We start from the raw sequence: 16,805 nt of genomic DNA on the forward strand, positions 1-16,805 counted from the left end.
GATTTGGACGTCAGACGCACTGACCTAGTTTGACCTTTCTTTGTTGTAGTGCAAACACTTTGCCACATGAGCCATAACTTCAGCTCCTAAATATTTAAACACAGAGATGTGGCCAATTACACCCCACCACTGGAATGTCATTGGATTGTGGCTTTCATGCTTTGACTTATGTTATTTTCAAAGAGGATCTGTACTAAACAGGTCCTTTCCTACTGTGAGTAAGTGACAACCAGATGTGACAGACCCTAACCACTTCACTGTGTTCATGGTCCAATGCATGAAATTAAAGTAGGTTACCTACATGCACTGAGGAAGGATGGATAGCTGCAGATAAAAGAAAAAAAAGGGGAAAATAAAATGTGGTAGAGATACTAAGGGTGGAAGAAGGGGACTGAGCTACAGACACAAGGGAGGGAAAAAGAATAAAGTCTGATTCCTAGAAAGGTAAGTACCCGGTTTTACCCTTTGATCCCTGTGCACAGAACATGCTCTATTTTCTTGACTTTTCTTTGTAGTGGAGGTCTAAAGCCATCTCTCCTCACTGCTGTCATCCTATCTCCTTCACTTTACCTACCTGTCTTTACCCTGCCCATTTATCTATTTCAGCTGCATTCCCTTCTCCCTTTCTTTTTCTGCTGTGTCCTTCTTTGTCAGCTTGTCTTCCTGCTTCTTCTCTCGTCTTGCTTTCTCTCTCCCCATGACATAAACAGAAAGGGAAGGCTTTGCAGTTCCAGGGAGATCTATGCTTCTTTAAACCCCACCCCTCCCAATGGGGCTCTCAACTCAGCCCTCTTTTCTAGATAGGGTTGATAAGCCATCAGCTAAGTGTGCACTTGCACGTGTGCGTCCAAGCATACAGCATCTTTTGAACTCTTTTGAATAGTGTTAGACAAATTCAGTCCAGTGCTCTCTCAGGGACAGTGGAGATGACAGAGGAATTACTTCAAGCCTGACTGGCAGTTCTCATTGTTTCTGTAAGGTGTCTGGATCGGTCATGGAAAGATTCATTTGGCTGAACGGGGCTCTGGCTATCACCTTGAACATCCTTGGAGCATGCTGCGCATATATAGAGCAACATCTTAACTCAGTTTGCTGTGTGTGTATGTCATACAGCTTTATGGATGTGCTGCTAATCATTTAAAATAATTCCCTTCATTGCCTTATACCAGGACTGGCTATCCATCCATAGTTAGAACCTAACCCAACTGCATATTTAATCCATTCTGATTTGCTAAACATAAATGACCAAAATAAAGGTTCACTTACTAGTTTTGTAAAGCAGTTACTAGTTTTTTAGTTTTCTATATTATGCAATTTACAAACGAAAGGAAAAGTAAGAATAAACTTTCATCAAATTAACTAATTCTGTCAATTTTCTTTAAATTAAACATTTTTTTCAAACTCAGAACTGTTTTTCATGGCTTTCATGTTTTTCAAGTTCATTTGAAGAACACTAAACAGACAAACAACCCTACCCACTGGCAGTCCTATGATCGGCCCGAGTGCTGATCATATGATTGCCCTCATGATTGGTTTACATTGGGCAAATGCTACAAATATTATTTTTAGTGGGATTTAAAATCAGGAAAAAAACTTTTTTATTAACCCTTACACACAGTTTATACTTCATACCTTTGTAATATGATCCTATTTGGAATGTATTTGTTTTATTGAACGCGAAACTGGCAAGAACATTCTGGAACTGCTGGGATTTATTATGTAACCATGTATAACCATTAAACCTATAAACACTGTCTTTATTGTTGTCATTAAACAAATCCTAGGAAATTACCGAGTATAATTATGAATGTTAATTCAGCAATAATAAACCGTTAGATGACAAAGCACAGAAAATTGCTTATTGCAAATTAGTCTGTGAATTCACAGCAGTGGTAGGAAACTTTGTGTATGTGTCACACATGTATTCTACATGTGTGACTGTTTTTCCTATACTCACTGAAATGGCACCTCAGGTGCTTATATAACATTAGGAATCCCCTAATCCCACTTTTGATCTGTCTCTGGTAGCTCAGTTAGCACAGTTGGTTTAATTTCAGTTACCTCAGAATAAATAGATTCGAATTTTCTTATTTTTAGATTATTTTGTTGTATTGTAGGTGTTTTTGGTTGTAAATGTGTGTATCTTTTGTCTGTTTCAAGGCACCCTGTGAACTCTGCATGGATTCTGGTCCTTATGAGCATCATGTCGGATCAATCTCGTGCTATTTCACATACAGTGCTTAACAAAGTATCAGAACACCCAGTATAAAGACTGTGTCACAGATGATCTTAATTACACAGCATTGGTAATTACCAAAATCACTGCTATCATTGTTTCTGTAATGATTACTCCACCAGTAAACATCAGCTAATCAAAACTATGCTCCTAATGTTAAAATATAATTGCTGCTGTTATCCATTAATTTTCAAATTTAATGTTTCACAAAAGAGTTGAAAAAATAACTAGAATGTCATTAATTAAGATTAAGATGCAACATTTCAATTATTTACTTGCTGGACAAACAAAAATGTATGTTATGCTTGATTAATTTCTGACTTCTCAGAGAGAAGTCCAGTGTGCCGACTATTTGGGTCTAAAATGTAAATTCAGTTTGTTAGCTTTTCAATAAATACCAATAAAACAAGACAGCTTTCTAAAATATTTGTGTTTTCTTGTTTTTATGACAAGTCGTCTAATAAATTTGTTAATCTCTGTAGAGTGGTAAGCAGTATGTGCTGCACTGACACTCGATCGAGCCAAAGTTTGTATTGTGCTGGCCACTGTGCTAAATCTGTACTGTGTAATTTTTTTGTGCCTGCTCACTGTCTTTATATAGAGTCTGCTCCCCGTCATTCTTTGTTTCTATTGGTCATGTCAATGCAGAAGCATCCGAGACAGCATGTTTGCATTGCACCTTGCCAAACCATTCATGCGCGGTACAAACCACAGGAAATAATGGTTTTCAGATAGCAGTGGTGCTGGTGCTGATCTTACATTTCGGGCCCTCTACAGGAACCTGGCAAATATGGTGGGAACGCAGCTCTCGTGACAGTGTCAGGTCTCCTTTGAGCTGTCATTACTGTCCCATAAAAAATTCACACTGACATCACATGTGCAGTTACACAGTTTCAACATTCACTAAAACTACTATTTTGACCCCGACTGGTGGACATAAAAACCATCTGAATGGATATGGGCCAAACAGAGCCCTCAACTCATTACTACCAAAGGACTGACAAACACAAACACTTTTACAAAACTATACTCATCAAAAGACTCAAAAACAACAAAAAATTACACAAATCCACTACAAACTGGACCTGGGAACAATATGCTTATTTGCACACTCAGTCACATAGTTACTGAACACACATCTAAATTATACTATATTTGCAGATTTTGCATGCATGTCTTCGTCCTTCTCGTCTATAATATCTTGACAATAACTCAACCTGGTATTCAGTACCTACTGAAAAATCCACTTTGTATTGTCTCTGTCCTGTCTTTGTTTATCTTACAGTTAGTATTGTATAGTTAGTAATTAGTACCTTTTATTTTACCAAAATTTAGCATGTTATTTATTTGTAATTCCTAGTTTTATGTCTCTTGGAGATATATCTTTTATATACTTATAAATACATTATGGGGGGGCTTGGGGTGAAACGACATTTCGGTACACTGTATACTGTGTATACTGTTGTATTGACAATAAAGCTCTTGTATCTTGAATCTTGAAACAAATTGTAACCAGTTTTCATTTATGTGTATTTTGGGTTACTTTTGGAAAAGTCATCACATTTCAGACTAAAAGAATGAGATTCATATTATTTAAAATGTCAACAATATGTAAAGTTTTACATGTTCATTAAGATGAAAATACTGACAAATAACATTAATAAGGAAGATTATAGGTAATCTTAAACCAGATAAAACAACATTTCCAACGTTCTCAAACTCAGGGGTGGGTGCTTGAGGTGGAGAGCCACTACAGGATGACAAAGGAAAAATATGGAGTCAAGCTCAAGTTCAATGGATATAACTTCTTAGGAAAACTTAAACAAGAGTTTGTGCTGGCCTTTAATTCACTAAAATCTAACTTCTATCCTTTTTTAAACCCTGATACAACTGTGAGTATTTTTCAGATATCTAACAGCATTTGAGAACCACTGTGGTATTTAAATGATGCTCAGTTAGTATGATGGGGCGCATAGAAATTATTCGCTACATCATTAAACCACCACCACTGGCAGCTTAAAAGGTTGATCGAAGGCTTAATGGATCTATGCTTTCTTGTTGTTTTCGCCAAATTCTGACCTTACTACCTGAAGGTCACACTAGACATTGAGATTCATCACACTGGGCAAAGTTTTTCCAATCTTCTATTGCCCAGAAGATTGGAAAAACTTGAACCTTGAACCAGTACCCCTTCTGCTTCAAGGTTCAAAAGGTTGTGCATTCAGAGAAGCTCTTCTGCATACTTTGGCTGTAACAAGTGGTTAGTGGAGTTACTGCTGGAGTCCTATCGGCTCAAAGAAGTCTGTCCAATCTCCTCTGACCTCTGGCATCAACTAGGCATTTTGCTGCTCAGTGGACATTTTTCAGAACATTCTCTACAAACCTCCAGTTTTTTTAGAGAAGGTTAGGGTTATGTGGGAAAATCTGAGTTGATCAATAAGGACCCATCTAGCGCCAAGCTATCCATCCATCCAACCATTCCAGTTGCTGAAGAATGACCTACTTTTTTCATTGGTGCTACTCGGTTCGACTCGCCGTGGATCACCACAACTCGACACGGATCGACTGCTTTTCCATTACAATCCAGTACTACCTAATGTGCACGGTTGTCATCATAGCAACGAGTCCGAGCATTCCGCAATGTAATTAAAATGCGGCACGAACGCTACAAAAAAGGTGAACAAGAATATACCTGCTGCTCGGTCTGTGGCTTTTTGTCAGACTCAGGGACCACGGCGTTGTTCTTTGTAGCCATTTCCCTCATTGCCTCGTTTAAACCGCCAAAAATGGCGGTTTAAATTTTCGTGAACAAGACTCATGACTCACTGACCAACCAATCTGTGGCATGCAGTCTAACAATGTCACTTTTTAGTGCCTGCTCAGATCACTTGGAACCCCAGGCGAGCAGGTACTAAAAAAGGTACCTGGTACCAGGCACTGTGACCTAATGGAAAACCCTGAAAACATGGCGAACCGTGCCAAGTCGATCTGAGTAGGTACTAATGGAAGACTGACTTTTGACCATGTCTACATGCCTAAATGCTATGTGATTAGACATTTTTGTTAATGGGCAGTTGAACAGGTGTACCTAATAAACTGTCTGGTGAACTGTCTGGTGAGTGACTACTCACCACTGGTTGTAGCTGTGTGCCGGGCATCATGGCATTAGCGAGCTGCATCTGCTGGGCCAGCATGGCCATGTTTTTCTGCTGGATGAGGTTGTTTCTTCCATTGATCTCCAGCTGGGTCTTTAGGTGAGGAGGAGGATGCAGGTACTTACAGTTCTCCCTGGAACAGCGGCCCTGATGGGAGGAGAGACGAAGAGAAAGGAGGAGACAAGGAGGGCAAAATCAAGGGAGGGGGGTGGGGAAGACAGACACATGGGAAGTGGTGGGTTAGAATACTGTTCCCTTTAACCACAGCCTAATGTATAGAAGTAATGAGCCTTGAATCAAGTCGCTACCCTCCTATTTAACAGGCGCTGACCTCACATCCTTGACATCTGGGCCTGCCACTCTTTTTGCCATAAAGCAGACCAATCAGTTCTGCAGAAGATGTAGGCTTACCACCTTCTCTATTTTCTCAAGGTCCCATTGGGAGACAAATTAGCTCCAAGAGCAGAGATAAGGAGGATTAACTGTCTATCTGCTCTTTCTAAGAGATTGTTTTACACAAAGCAAACATTCGACAAAGACAATGTTGCCGTGTGAGTGTGATAAAATGAACACTTTTCATTTTGCATAAGTCTCGAAATTATTTTTTTGGCTTCATTTGTTTATTATTTGATCAAAATCACAAACCGTGTGAACGTAATTTCTTAAATGCTGAAATAACATCTTTAAATTAAGTCTAATTTTAAAAGTAAAGACAATTGGGTTGAATTGATTCTGCATTGTTGGTCTAACCCCAAAGAAAATTTGTTTTGGGAATCTAAATTAGCAAAAGCTCCCCAGTCTCCTCCATCCTACCACCTAAGAAGCTGTTCAACTTGCTGCTCGATGTTTTACAAAGCCCTGTGAATCACCATTGATCTCCACTCAATTCAAACAAATGAGCCACGTGTCAATATCGGACATAATTTCAGTAAAGATGAAGCGGGAGAACTGATGCAGGATCAATACGTGATTGGAGACTCCTGTGACACGAAACATAAACACATTATGGCGATCTAATGCTGTATTATGCTACTATGCTAGAGACTGTGGTCTGTGTCTGTGCGGACTCACTGCTGTGGGTGCTTATATTCATCCTGCAGCCAGCAGCCCAAAGGGAGGAGAGAATGTAATTTACACTCTCATAATGCCTGCTCCACTGAACACTCCCCTGGCTAGGTGTAATATCTTAGATATCTCCACCTCTCTTTCACTCCCCCTTTCTCCCTCATTCTCTCCCTTTCACATCAATCCCCCTACATCCTGAGCCCCGTGCTGATATTTGCTCTCCTCATCATGAATACAGAGCAGCGCAAGTGCCGACGTACTGCTGTGATCTGTGTATATATTCATGTATGTGTGCAGCATTTGTACTACTCCTTGCCTTTGTCAGCTTCTCTCTCTTTCTTCTTCTTGTGCCTCGACCACCTCATCAAAATGCATCCTCAATCCATCTATTCCCATTACTGCTTTATGTAAATCTTTTTCCAGGGGGATTGGGAAACCAGCCCTGCGACAACTCCACAGTGTCCCCTCCCATGGGGAATTAAAGGTTGGCTGTCATGCGACTGCTTATCTCAGTGAGATTACCTGCTGCTCACTGTGGCCTACTATGACACCTTCCTTCACGGCCTAACACATACACTCTCCCACTCTGGCTTTATGCTTAACACATCTCTTCTTTCTCCTCCTTTCACTTCCTGGTCTTTCTCTGTCTCTGCCTCTCTCCCATTTATTCTGCCTAGCTACAGCATGAAAGGTACTTTGCATTGGAGAGCAGCAGAATGTCAAGACTTCATTCAGCATTTTGATTGGGTAAAAGCTGTGAGGAATAGTATTCCCAGCCTGACCATTGGCCCAAAGGCACACATTGACAATGCTCCAAGTCATCCCTCCCGGTTCATCCCTATGTGGCTGTAAACTATTGATCAGTGTTAATTGGTTAATGTCTTTTGATTTTCAGGGTACATTCCCTCTGGACCCAAGCATGTCAAATCCAGCCGTGTGTGTGTGTGCATGTGTGTGTCTGTGTGTGTGTGTGCAATCAACTGTGACAATGCGGCCCCTCAATTACATAAATTACAGCTCTATCTGAGGGCTGTAATTTATGTAAGCTCTTTTTCAGCGGGGTTCCCTGCATCAGTTTTCAGTGGTCAAAGCTCAAAAGGTTTTAAACACTTACACATTTTAACAAGCCATACTGGGAATAAGCTGCAAAATAATTACTTCAAGAATAAGAAACTTTTGTAAAGGTTTTTACAGAAGAAAAAGTTTATGTCAAGACATTAGAAGCTTCTGGTAAACAGGTGGTGGAAGTGCTTTTCTATGATGAGCAAGAACGTAGATGATCTCATGTTGCCAGTGTTTCATCGAAATATTTATAACAAAACGACTACTTGACATTCTGGTGCTTTTAACTGGCACCACTCAATCGTTCACTGCAGTCAAGCAGTGTTACTTTCAAAATACATGGACAAAATTCTTAGATTATGTTTTCGAAAAAAGGTATTTTCTTTCTCGAAGATGAACAATATCAGCAAATTACGTGGATCGGGATAAGGACAGAATCTGAATTATCGTTTATTGGCTACATTCAGAAAGGTTAGCACCCTGATATATTCATCCCCCTCTATTTTCACCAGCAGGTCCATTATCTATAGCAGCGTTGTTGTTCTCCGAACAATGCCATGCATGAGCCCGAGGTCCTTGCCAATCATTGTCTGTGATGTTAATGTTTTGGCTTCTCTCCTGTGCCTTTTCACCTGTCTGCTTGTCCTCCATGGAGACGTTAATATGCTAACAGACTACCAGCATCTGTCTTTCAAGCGCTCTCTCTACTGTTCCATCTTCTTCTCCTCTTATTTTTGTCTCTTCTGTCTTTTTCCAATTCTTCAGGTCCAGTTCTCTGCAACTCCCTGCCCCAGTCTTTCTTCTTAAGACTATTAAGCAAGTTTCACATGTTTGGTTCACTCTCCAAATAATGGAGGTGGCTATTCCTCAAATCCAGATTCTAACACTTGAACCAATTTACCTTCCCAATATTTTAGTTGCAGCAAAGAACAGTTAAATGGTTAGCACTTTAAAGACAGGAAATCACTTTTCACTATTAAGGTGTATGGAGAATAGAGCAATCTGTTCTTAAAAATCATCTTAGCCTCATTAAACCAGATTTCTCCCGTGCTTATTATAGTTCAGCACATGCAGGTTCTTCTGGTTCGGCACCCAGTACCAACTTTCCAGCTGGTCTCCAGCTTCACTATATAAAGGGGAGAAATCTCATTAGCTTTATGATGCACACCTGTCCCTCCAACCTCCCTGACACTGCCCCTTGAGCTCACAGTACCACCCCTCTCCTGCGGCTGAGCCAGCGACCGAACCTCCGCCACAGTAAGTAACAAGGAAGTCTTGGCCAAGATGTTCAACAGCTACACTGAGAATTTCTGAAACCCACAGTCAATAAGTCATAAGGAATAATAAGTTATAAGTCAGTAGATAAACTGATTGATTACCAGATTGTGAGTTTAACCCAGAAAAGTGGAGTTTTTGTTGAGAGTGCAACATCCTCGACGTCTGGGCAACCACCTTCGGTCGCAAGGTGCAGTCGCAATCCTTGTACAAACTGCAGTCCCTCTCACACAGATTGGAAAATGTTTGCAAAAAACTGCTTACTAAATTGCTTGCTAACTTTATAAATACAACAAATTGTTACCAGATTCCAATCAATCTGCCCAGATGAGCAAAACTCGTCTGTGATGAGTCTCTTTGCAAAAGCGGACTTAATTCATTTAAATGCAAGGTGGTTAAGTTCTGGTTATATTCCTATATAACAGCATGTAGTTTTAGAGCTTAATCAGGGACCTAAAGCACTTGGATTCTGAATGCAAGTATCTAATGGGAATTTGCGACAGACAGCCATGGATTTGAAACATTTGTAGATTTATCATAGTTAATTGCTGCAACATTGAGAACAGATGCATTTAATTGCAGGCTTGACCCCATTGAAGTGCAAACTGACTGACAGCAGACTGACTGTCTCTGTTGTTTTATCACCGTCTTGACGTACCAAATTCTCTCTGAAAACGGCACATGACTAGGTCCCTAACTTTAACATGGCCATTTCAAATGCTGTAAGATCGCAAGTTTATTGCACACCGTTGTAATAATTCTGTGACTGAAGCCGGTACAAAGATTAATATATCAATTTGAGTCAGCATACAGTGATAGATAAGTGAGTGGATATCAAAAGGTTTTTATTTTATTCTGAAATCTTTAATCTTAAGGAGACCCTTGGTTGTGAGTTGTGGGGCACAGAATTGTTAATCATCTGCTTTTTGTTTTTTCCTAATAAGTATGTAATGTATTTATAAGAAAGAATAAAATAATTTAATTTCAGGAACTATATAAACTATTACTGCTGTAGTAGCAGTAGTTGTTGTTGTTGTTGTACTAGTAATACTACTATTCCATAGCAGTAATTACTGTCAGTATGTTTTTTAACTGCTGCTTTATTTTATCATCAAATGTCAGTGCATTTTTTGTCTCCCATCATGCCCTGGTTCTGAGGTTTCTTCCTGTTAAAAGGGAGTTTTTTCTCCCCTTTGTCGCCAAGCGTTTGCTCAAAGTGGATCGTTTGATCATTTTATTGTAGAGGTTTTACCTTCAAATATCAAGTGTCTTCAGGCAACTGCTGTTGTGATTTGGCACTATATAAATAAAATTTAACTGAACTTAAAATGTATTATATACATAAAGCCGCGTGTGGAGATCAAGGGTCAAGACACTGATCCACATCTTTACGAAGTCATCAATCACTATTTTTGCGTACATGCGAATGTTTTGTGGCACTGTGATCAGAACCTCGCAATGTCGGTCTTACTTGTTGCCTGTGGTGCTTTGACAGCTCTCTGAAAGATGTGCCTGAGGAATTCCAGTGAATAAAACCTGTGGCAGAACTCCTCTCAGAGATTGGCAACAGAGGCAAAGACAAGAACAGAAGAAGTAGAAGGCAGACAGTCAGAGAGAGCTACAAAAAAGCAAAAGGGAGTGAGAGAGACAGAGACACAGATGCAGAGTGTGCTTTTCATGTTAATATTAATCAAAGTGGTCTGTGCAAGTGATTTCGGCTGTGCCTTTGTTGGCATGTATCTACAGTATGTCCTCCAAAGGGCTGAATGGCACATTGCTTTCCACAAAGTCCTTCTGCGCATTCACTCCCGTAATCACACACTGATTCTGAATGATCTTTTAATCTACCCATCCAGAATGACTCATTCCAACTTAACCACACATAATCCAACAGCCTCTGATCTTTTCCGCATTTTCACTCTGTCTCTGCTGTCGGTGTGCCTGAGCTCCCCGCAAACCACGGCTTGTGCTGCACAGTGAACACCGTGACCAGTGTGACAACTGTAGAGCTCAAGTGTGGACAGCCACCGTTCCAAGTCCCTTTGCATTATTAATTCTCTCCCAGTGGAACTGCCTCTCCCTCCTGCTCCCAAAGACAAGCATCAATCAAGAAAGTGCCGTCTGGTTGAGGGCTGTGATGAGAATACACAAGCTCACACGCACACGCAGACACGCACTTTGGGGCATGTGCTTTCCTGACCAAAGGTTCCTGTTGGCAAGCATACGTCAGACAAAATATGACATCAGATACGGTACAAAGAACAGCCTGTCTGAGGACTCAGAGTGCTGCCAGACAAGCCAATAACACACAGAAGTACGTGCACACATACACCCCGCACACACAGACACGCGTACACACTCTAAAACTGAAATTTTATTAAGCAATACAGTTCAGCTGCAAACCACTGGCAAATCAGGCAGTATGTTAGTAGGTAAACCCGATGACAAACATGTTTTTCGGAGACAAGAAAACATCCTGTGTTCATTGCCTTCCCTTTTTCCACCTCTCCCTGTTCCATAGCTAATACCAGCTGGCTATATAAGTCTCATTATCTCGTTCCAATCATTTATTAAATGTGGAACACCCCAGGTGCATTAGTATATTAGCCTGGATCAGTTAATGACCTTAAAATCTCATTTAACTGGGCAGAGGGATAAGCCGTTGAGACAACGACAAAGATAGACGTGTGGACAGAAGAATCACAGACAATGATAGACGAGGTGACGCAACACACCTGGTAGAAACTAGTAATGGAACATAACAGCGGACGAATACTGCTGAATGTCACGGCTGACGTAGAATCCGAGGAAAGCTTTTAGCAGCAGTGCTCACTTAGCCAAAACACCAATTACATTGCCCAATAGCACACAGAGTGTTAGCATGTTTTGGGTGGACGTTGGTACAAAATCATTAGCACAGGAAGTTAATGACGGGGCAAAATCATTAGCCCCCGTGGCTAATGACAACACTCTGCTGCTGCTGAGCTGAACTGCTCTGAGTTTGTGATCTATTACCATACATGATGGACATGTCTACCTCAAACAGCTCATGTCAAAGGAGCATTTGACAGTTTGATTCATTTATTACTGGCTATCATTTTCCTTTTTTAAATTAATATTACACTCTGCATTTATGCTAACTGAAAACAAAAAAAACTGAATAGCTCCTCAATCAGTCCTTTTTCAAGGTAAGATAAAGAGAGAGCTCAAACTGACAAATCCCAGTGCTTCTTTTATTTGCTCTGAATACACTGGCTGAATCACATCAATCAAAATATCAAAAATTAATGATAAAAGCCCAGAATTAGGATTTGGTAGGATTTTTTTGTTAAGATTGTCTGGATTTAATCGTGACAAAAAAACCAAAACAGATCCCATGCAGGACAGATTTTGAAATTCTTTCCATTTTGCCGTGAGGAAATGAATGAAAGTTTCCAAACAGATGATCAAGAAACAGGCACTTGCTGAAATCACATGAAGTGGACAGAAATGTCTGAGGAATTACAGAGGCATTGCTATTTTACCACCAGTACTGACTTATTTCACAGTGGGTCACCCGACAACTAAAGGAGTGCACAGGAATTGGTTCAGAGAGTGTATACCATGTAATCATTAGACTCCCTTGAGGCCGGGCAAATCGGGATAAGGCATACCTTCTGTATCTGCTGCTGACCAGTCTGAAAGTGAACACCAGCATGGTCAAAAAAGTCAGCATTAGCACCCAAGAAATAAAAAAAGGATTAAATGAAACGTCAAAGTGACCAAGTCAGCAGCAGAGCCTTTTTTCATCTTTGCTCACTATGCTCCTTTTACTAAAGTCGCACAACCCAAACTTCTTCGTGGCTCAAGAGTTGGGAGTTCGCCTTGTAATCGGAAGGTTGCCGGTTCGAGCCCCGGCTCGGACAGTCTCGGTCGTTGTGTCCTTGGGCAAGACACTTCACCCGTTGCCTACTGGTGGTGGTCAGAGGGCCCGGTGGCGCCAGTGTCCAGCAGCCTCGCCTCTGTCAGTGCGCCCCAGGGTGGCTGTGGCTACAACGTAGCTTGCCATCACCAGTGTGTGAATGTGTGCGTGAATGGGTGAATGACTGGATATGTAAAGCGCTTTGGGGTCCTTAGGGACCAGAAAAGCGCTATAGAAAATACAGGCCAAATACAGGCCATTTTTCACTTGCTTATAGAATCTGCTTTAAAATGCGGGATGAAAACGTTCAAATAAAAAAAGTCTCTGTGGCGTCTGACCCTCTCGGCTGCATTATAGGTGGGAAGTGTTGTCCTGGCTCCAGCGGGAACCTCATCGTAGAGTTGGGTCCCTAATTAGCTTTGTTCTCATTTAGTCTACAACGCTGTCTCCCCTCAGACAGACAAATACACACATTTTCAAACACATATACACACATATAGACAGCAATGCAGAGAGAGGCGAGAGAGACCACCCCACAGCCCCTGAGATCTGGCCCTTCTTCTCTATTTCTCTTTCAATTAACCCTCTTCCTCCATCCTCTATCCGTTCATCTTTTTCTCTTGGCCTTTATCTCTCCTTCACTCTCTGCCTGAGCGTTCCCTATTCACAATCTTTAAAGTTTAGTCTAATTCAGTTTTATCTCCCATTCACTCTGCCAAGAAGGCAGGCAAAGAGCAGACCCATTAAAACAGGCTTAATGGAAGACTGTTGAACAGGCAGACAGGATTCAACAGCTTTTAGACCTAATTATTTTCTGCCCATCTTTGTAACGCTCGTTCTGCAGTTATACTGTATGGGCGTCACTGGCTGCAGGGGACAGACCTCTGTTCTTTTTAAAAATTTTTCTTCATCTAAACCTTCCCCCGCTTTTCATATCTTGCTCTCCATCAATTTTCACTCTGCTTAAACTGCTTTACACTTATTGTCATTAAGTGTTCATTAAGAGGTGGGCTAAAGAGTTTTTGTTTGCTTATGACTCTATTTCAAGAAAGCCAGAGTGAGCCGACGGAAGGAAAGAAGGAAAAAAGATGGAGTTGTCCTTGTAAATGAACAAAAGATGCTTGCTGACAAAGACTGGCAGCTGCCTTTGGTTTGTGCTGTGATCTTTAGCAGCTACATAAAGTGGCTCCGAAGTGAAAACAAAAGATGCTGTTGGCAACAGGAGACGGGCAACAGAGAGGGCTGCTCTCAGCCAGTGAAAACTGCATTTGACCGAGTCGCTGGAGAGCAAGAAAAACAGTTCGATGCCTTCTCTGCATAATGACCTGAAGAAGGCCTTAATATCAAATGACTGTTCTTTTTTTATGAGTCAGGATCAGATGCAGTAAAGTCAGCTGGCTGGAATGTTTTATTCAGCTCTTCTGATGAGTCATGGGGGACATGGCAGATAATCACAAGACCACACCCTAAAGCTTCAGAGTGTGAAAAACTGAGGGCAAGTTGTCAAATGCTAGTAGAGACATCTCTTCTTACATCCGTGTGTGGCACATCTTCAGCCACGCTCACACATACACGCGTACTCCTTCAACAAAGGGTGTCACTGTACTGGCATCAGCAGCTAGTGTCATTGCCTTGAGGTTAAAGCAGATAAGAGAGGATTAGCATTCATTACTCCACAGAGTGATGATATACCCACTGCAAGCACACACAAAATGATGCACGGGCATTCTTAAAGCACACACACTCGAGGAGCATAGCCAAATGCTTTTCTCCAAAGATTACATTAATAATAGAAGGGAAGTACAAAGGAAACAACAGTAATACAGCATGTAATCCTTTGTATCATCAACAACTGCAGAGCTGGAAATCCTTAAACTGAAGCCTTTGGGATACATGACGAGTTTTGGCATTGTTGGGGGAAAAGAAAAAGAAAATAAGCACAACAGTAAAAAGGAATTAACTATTCAGTGCAAGATCCTTCTATTTCCATGATGGTTTCATGATGAAGTTACCCGTTTCCCATGTGCACTACCCAAGAGCACTCGGAACAAAAGTACGATTTGTTTAAAAAACTGAGAAATGGGCGTTTTCCCCCCCTCAGAATCTTGTCTTCTCTACTGGAAAGGAGCATTCAGCACAGAGTGTCTTTTTCCCATAAAGAGCCAAAAGGGAGCAAAAGTAAAAGATGGGTAGAAAGAATAGAAACAAAGACTGAGATGGAGTCATGGGTTAAGGATGTATTCTGTTGGGGTGATATATCATGTAGAAAAGCATGACACAATGTGTCTTAATTCCCTCCCACACACACTGTGCACGACAGAGCAAAGGGCCATCACCCCCCTCCGTCTTCACATAGCGCCTTCCGGCTGCACACTCATCCACATCGATCCACATTGATCAAAGTCGGCTTGTACCACTTCAGCAAAGAGCGGGGAAACGCTGGACAGGGTGATCACCTTCTCTAAGCCTCTCTCACAATGGACTCATCTTGTCAGAGCTGCCACTGCCACGTATTGTATCCCGCTGTAGTCGCAAAACGTAATGTTGTCCGTCAACAAAGCCAATTAGAAAGAAAAAAGTATGAACAAATTCGGGCTAAAACTGAACAGAATTTACACAGAAGCTTACATGAAAAAGCTTGCTTGAGAAAATACGGATCTGACTGCACTCTAGATGTCATTCAGATCAAATATTTGTGAGGACATGTAGTCCAGTCTAGACTTAAAATACCAGTAGGGAAGCTGCGGTGATAGACACTGCGGTGACAGACAGCAAGCTGTCGGCAGACCCAACACGACACAGCTGCTGTAGCCCTTCTGATGGCTGAGCCTGATACCGATGTAATCCAGTTAAAGCCTCCTGAAGAATCACAATGTCTAACAGCAAGCCCTGCAACATGCACTATAACAATAAAGGGATATTACAGACATTCTTCAATATTGCACATGCCGAAGAGCCGACTGGCACCACTCCCGTTCACTTCCGCACTCCCTTTCTCTGTTATTGCTTTCTTTCCATCTGTACACCATCTTCCTGCACTTCCCTTTTCTCGACCTGTCCATCATTGTCCATGTGACATAATTTGATTTCTGTCCATCATTCTTTCATTGTCTTTCACTTTATTTCGTTGCTACACAGTCTCTTTTCCTTTCTGACGCCACCCTCGTGTCTCATCCGTGTCTCTGCAGGGATTATACTCTCGGTGTCTTTTATGTCACGATGATGCAAGTGGAGATGCAGACATTTTCTGCAAATGACATCATCTCATTGTGTTATCTCACCTTGCTTTATTTCATTTCATGTGTTCATTTGCTCAGGTTTGCATGAGTTGCATGTTTCCGGGTGGATTTTACAGGCTGCCGTAAGAGGGTGAGTCAAAGTTGATGTATTAGTCTTTGTAGAAAGAAAAAGAGAGAAAAGCCACGCTGAAAGCAGCAAAACATCCGCTCCATAATGGTCATGAAGGATCAATACTGCATGGCGACAAAGTGCTGATAAACAGTGTGGTTTCTGTTAATTAGCACTTCTCTAATGATCTCTCTCTCACACACATTTTCTCCTCCTCTTTTGCCCACTCTTTCACTTTCTGTACTTCCCTCCCACTCTCTTCATTCCCTTCCATTAAAACCCTTTCTTTCTCTGACTTGATCGCTTGGTCACTCCTCTGTCTAAGTCTGCTGACGCTGTCCTCCCAACCAACACTCTATCTCTGAGCAAAGAAAACAAAGTGAGGGGAGGAATCCGAGTTCTTTTCATAAGCATGATGAATATCCCACTCCTGTGTTTGTGGCTGATGGCTCTCAAGGATGAGATTTAATGAAGCTCTCATCCAACTCTGATTATTTTCTAATTAAAGGAAGGAGTGATGAGGGCAATGAGTAAATTCATGAATGCATGTTTATAACTGCAGGGCAAAAAAAAAAAAAAACACGCCAATGACAGACGGCAAAGACACTAATCATACTCAGCTGAATCTTGTTTACTGCACTCCATTGGGAATGGGAATACATGATCGTAGCACTTAAACAAATTACAAATCTAGCACAGAAGTATGTTTAACATGTTCAGCAAAATGCGCATGCATCTGCTGTAAATATTTTTTCTTAGTTGC

The 16,805-nt window shown here is 41.3% G+C and overlaps 1 protein-coding gene across 15 annotated transcripts in view; it reads right to left on the reverse strand.

Annotated features, from left to right (window-relative positions):
* The window catches only part of LOC116323575 (muscleblind-like protein 1), a 68,396-nt gene that overhangs the window by 17,031 nt on the left and 34,560 nt on the right, over nucleotides 1-16,805 (reverse strand). For all 15 annotated transcript variants that reach the window (XM_039622479.1, XM_039622480.1, XM_039622488.1 and 12 more), the window contains one exon: nucleotides 5,368-5,538. In XM_039622479.1, the coding sequence (XP_039478413.1) occupies nucleotides 5,368-5,538 (171 nt within the window). The remainder of the gene's footprint in view (nucleotides 1-5,367; nucleotides 5,539-16,805) is intronic.

Source organism: Oreochromis aureus, linkage group 14, assembly GCF_013358895.1.
Source record: "Oreochromis aureus strain Israel breed Guangdong linkage group 14, ZZ_aureus, whole genome shotgun sequence".
In the NCBI taxonomy this organism is placed as follows: domain Eukaryota; kingdom Metazoa; phylum Chordata; class Actinopteri; order Cichliformes; family Cichlidae; genus Oreochromis; species Oreochromis aureus.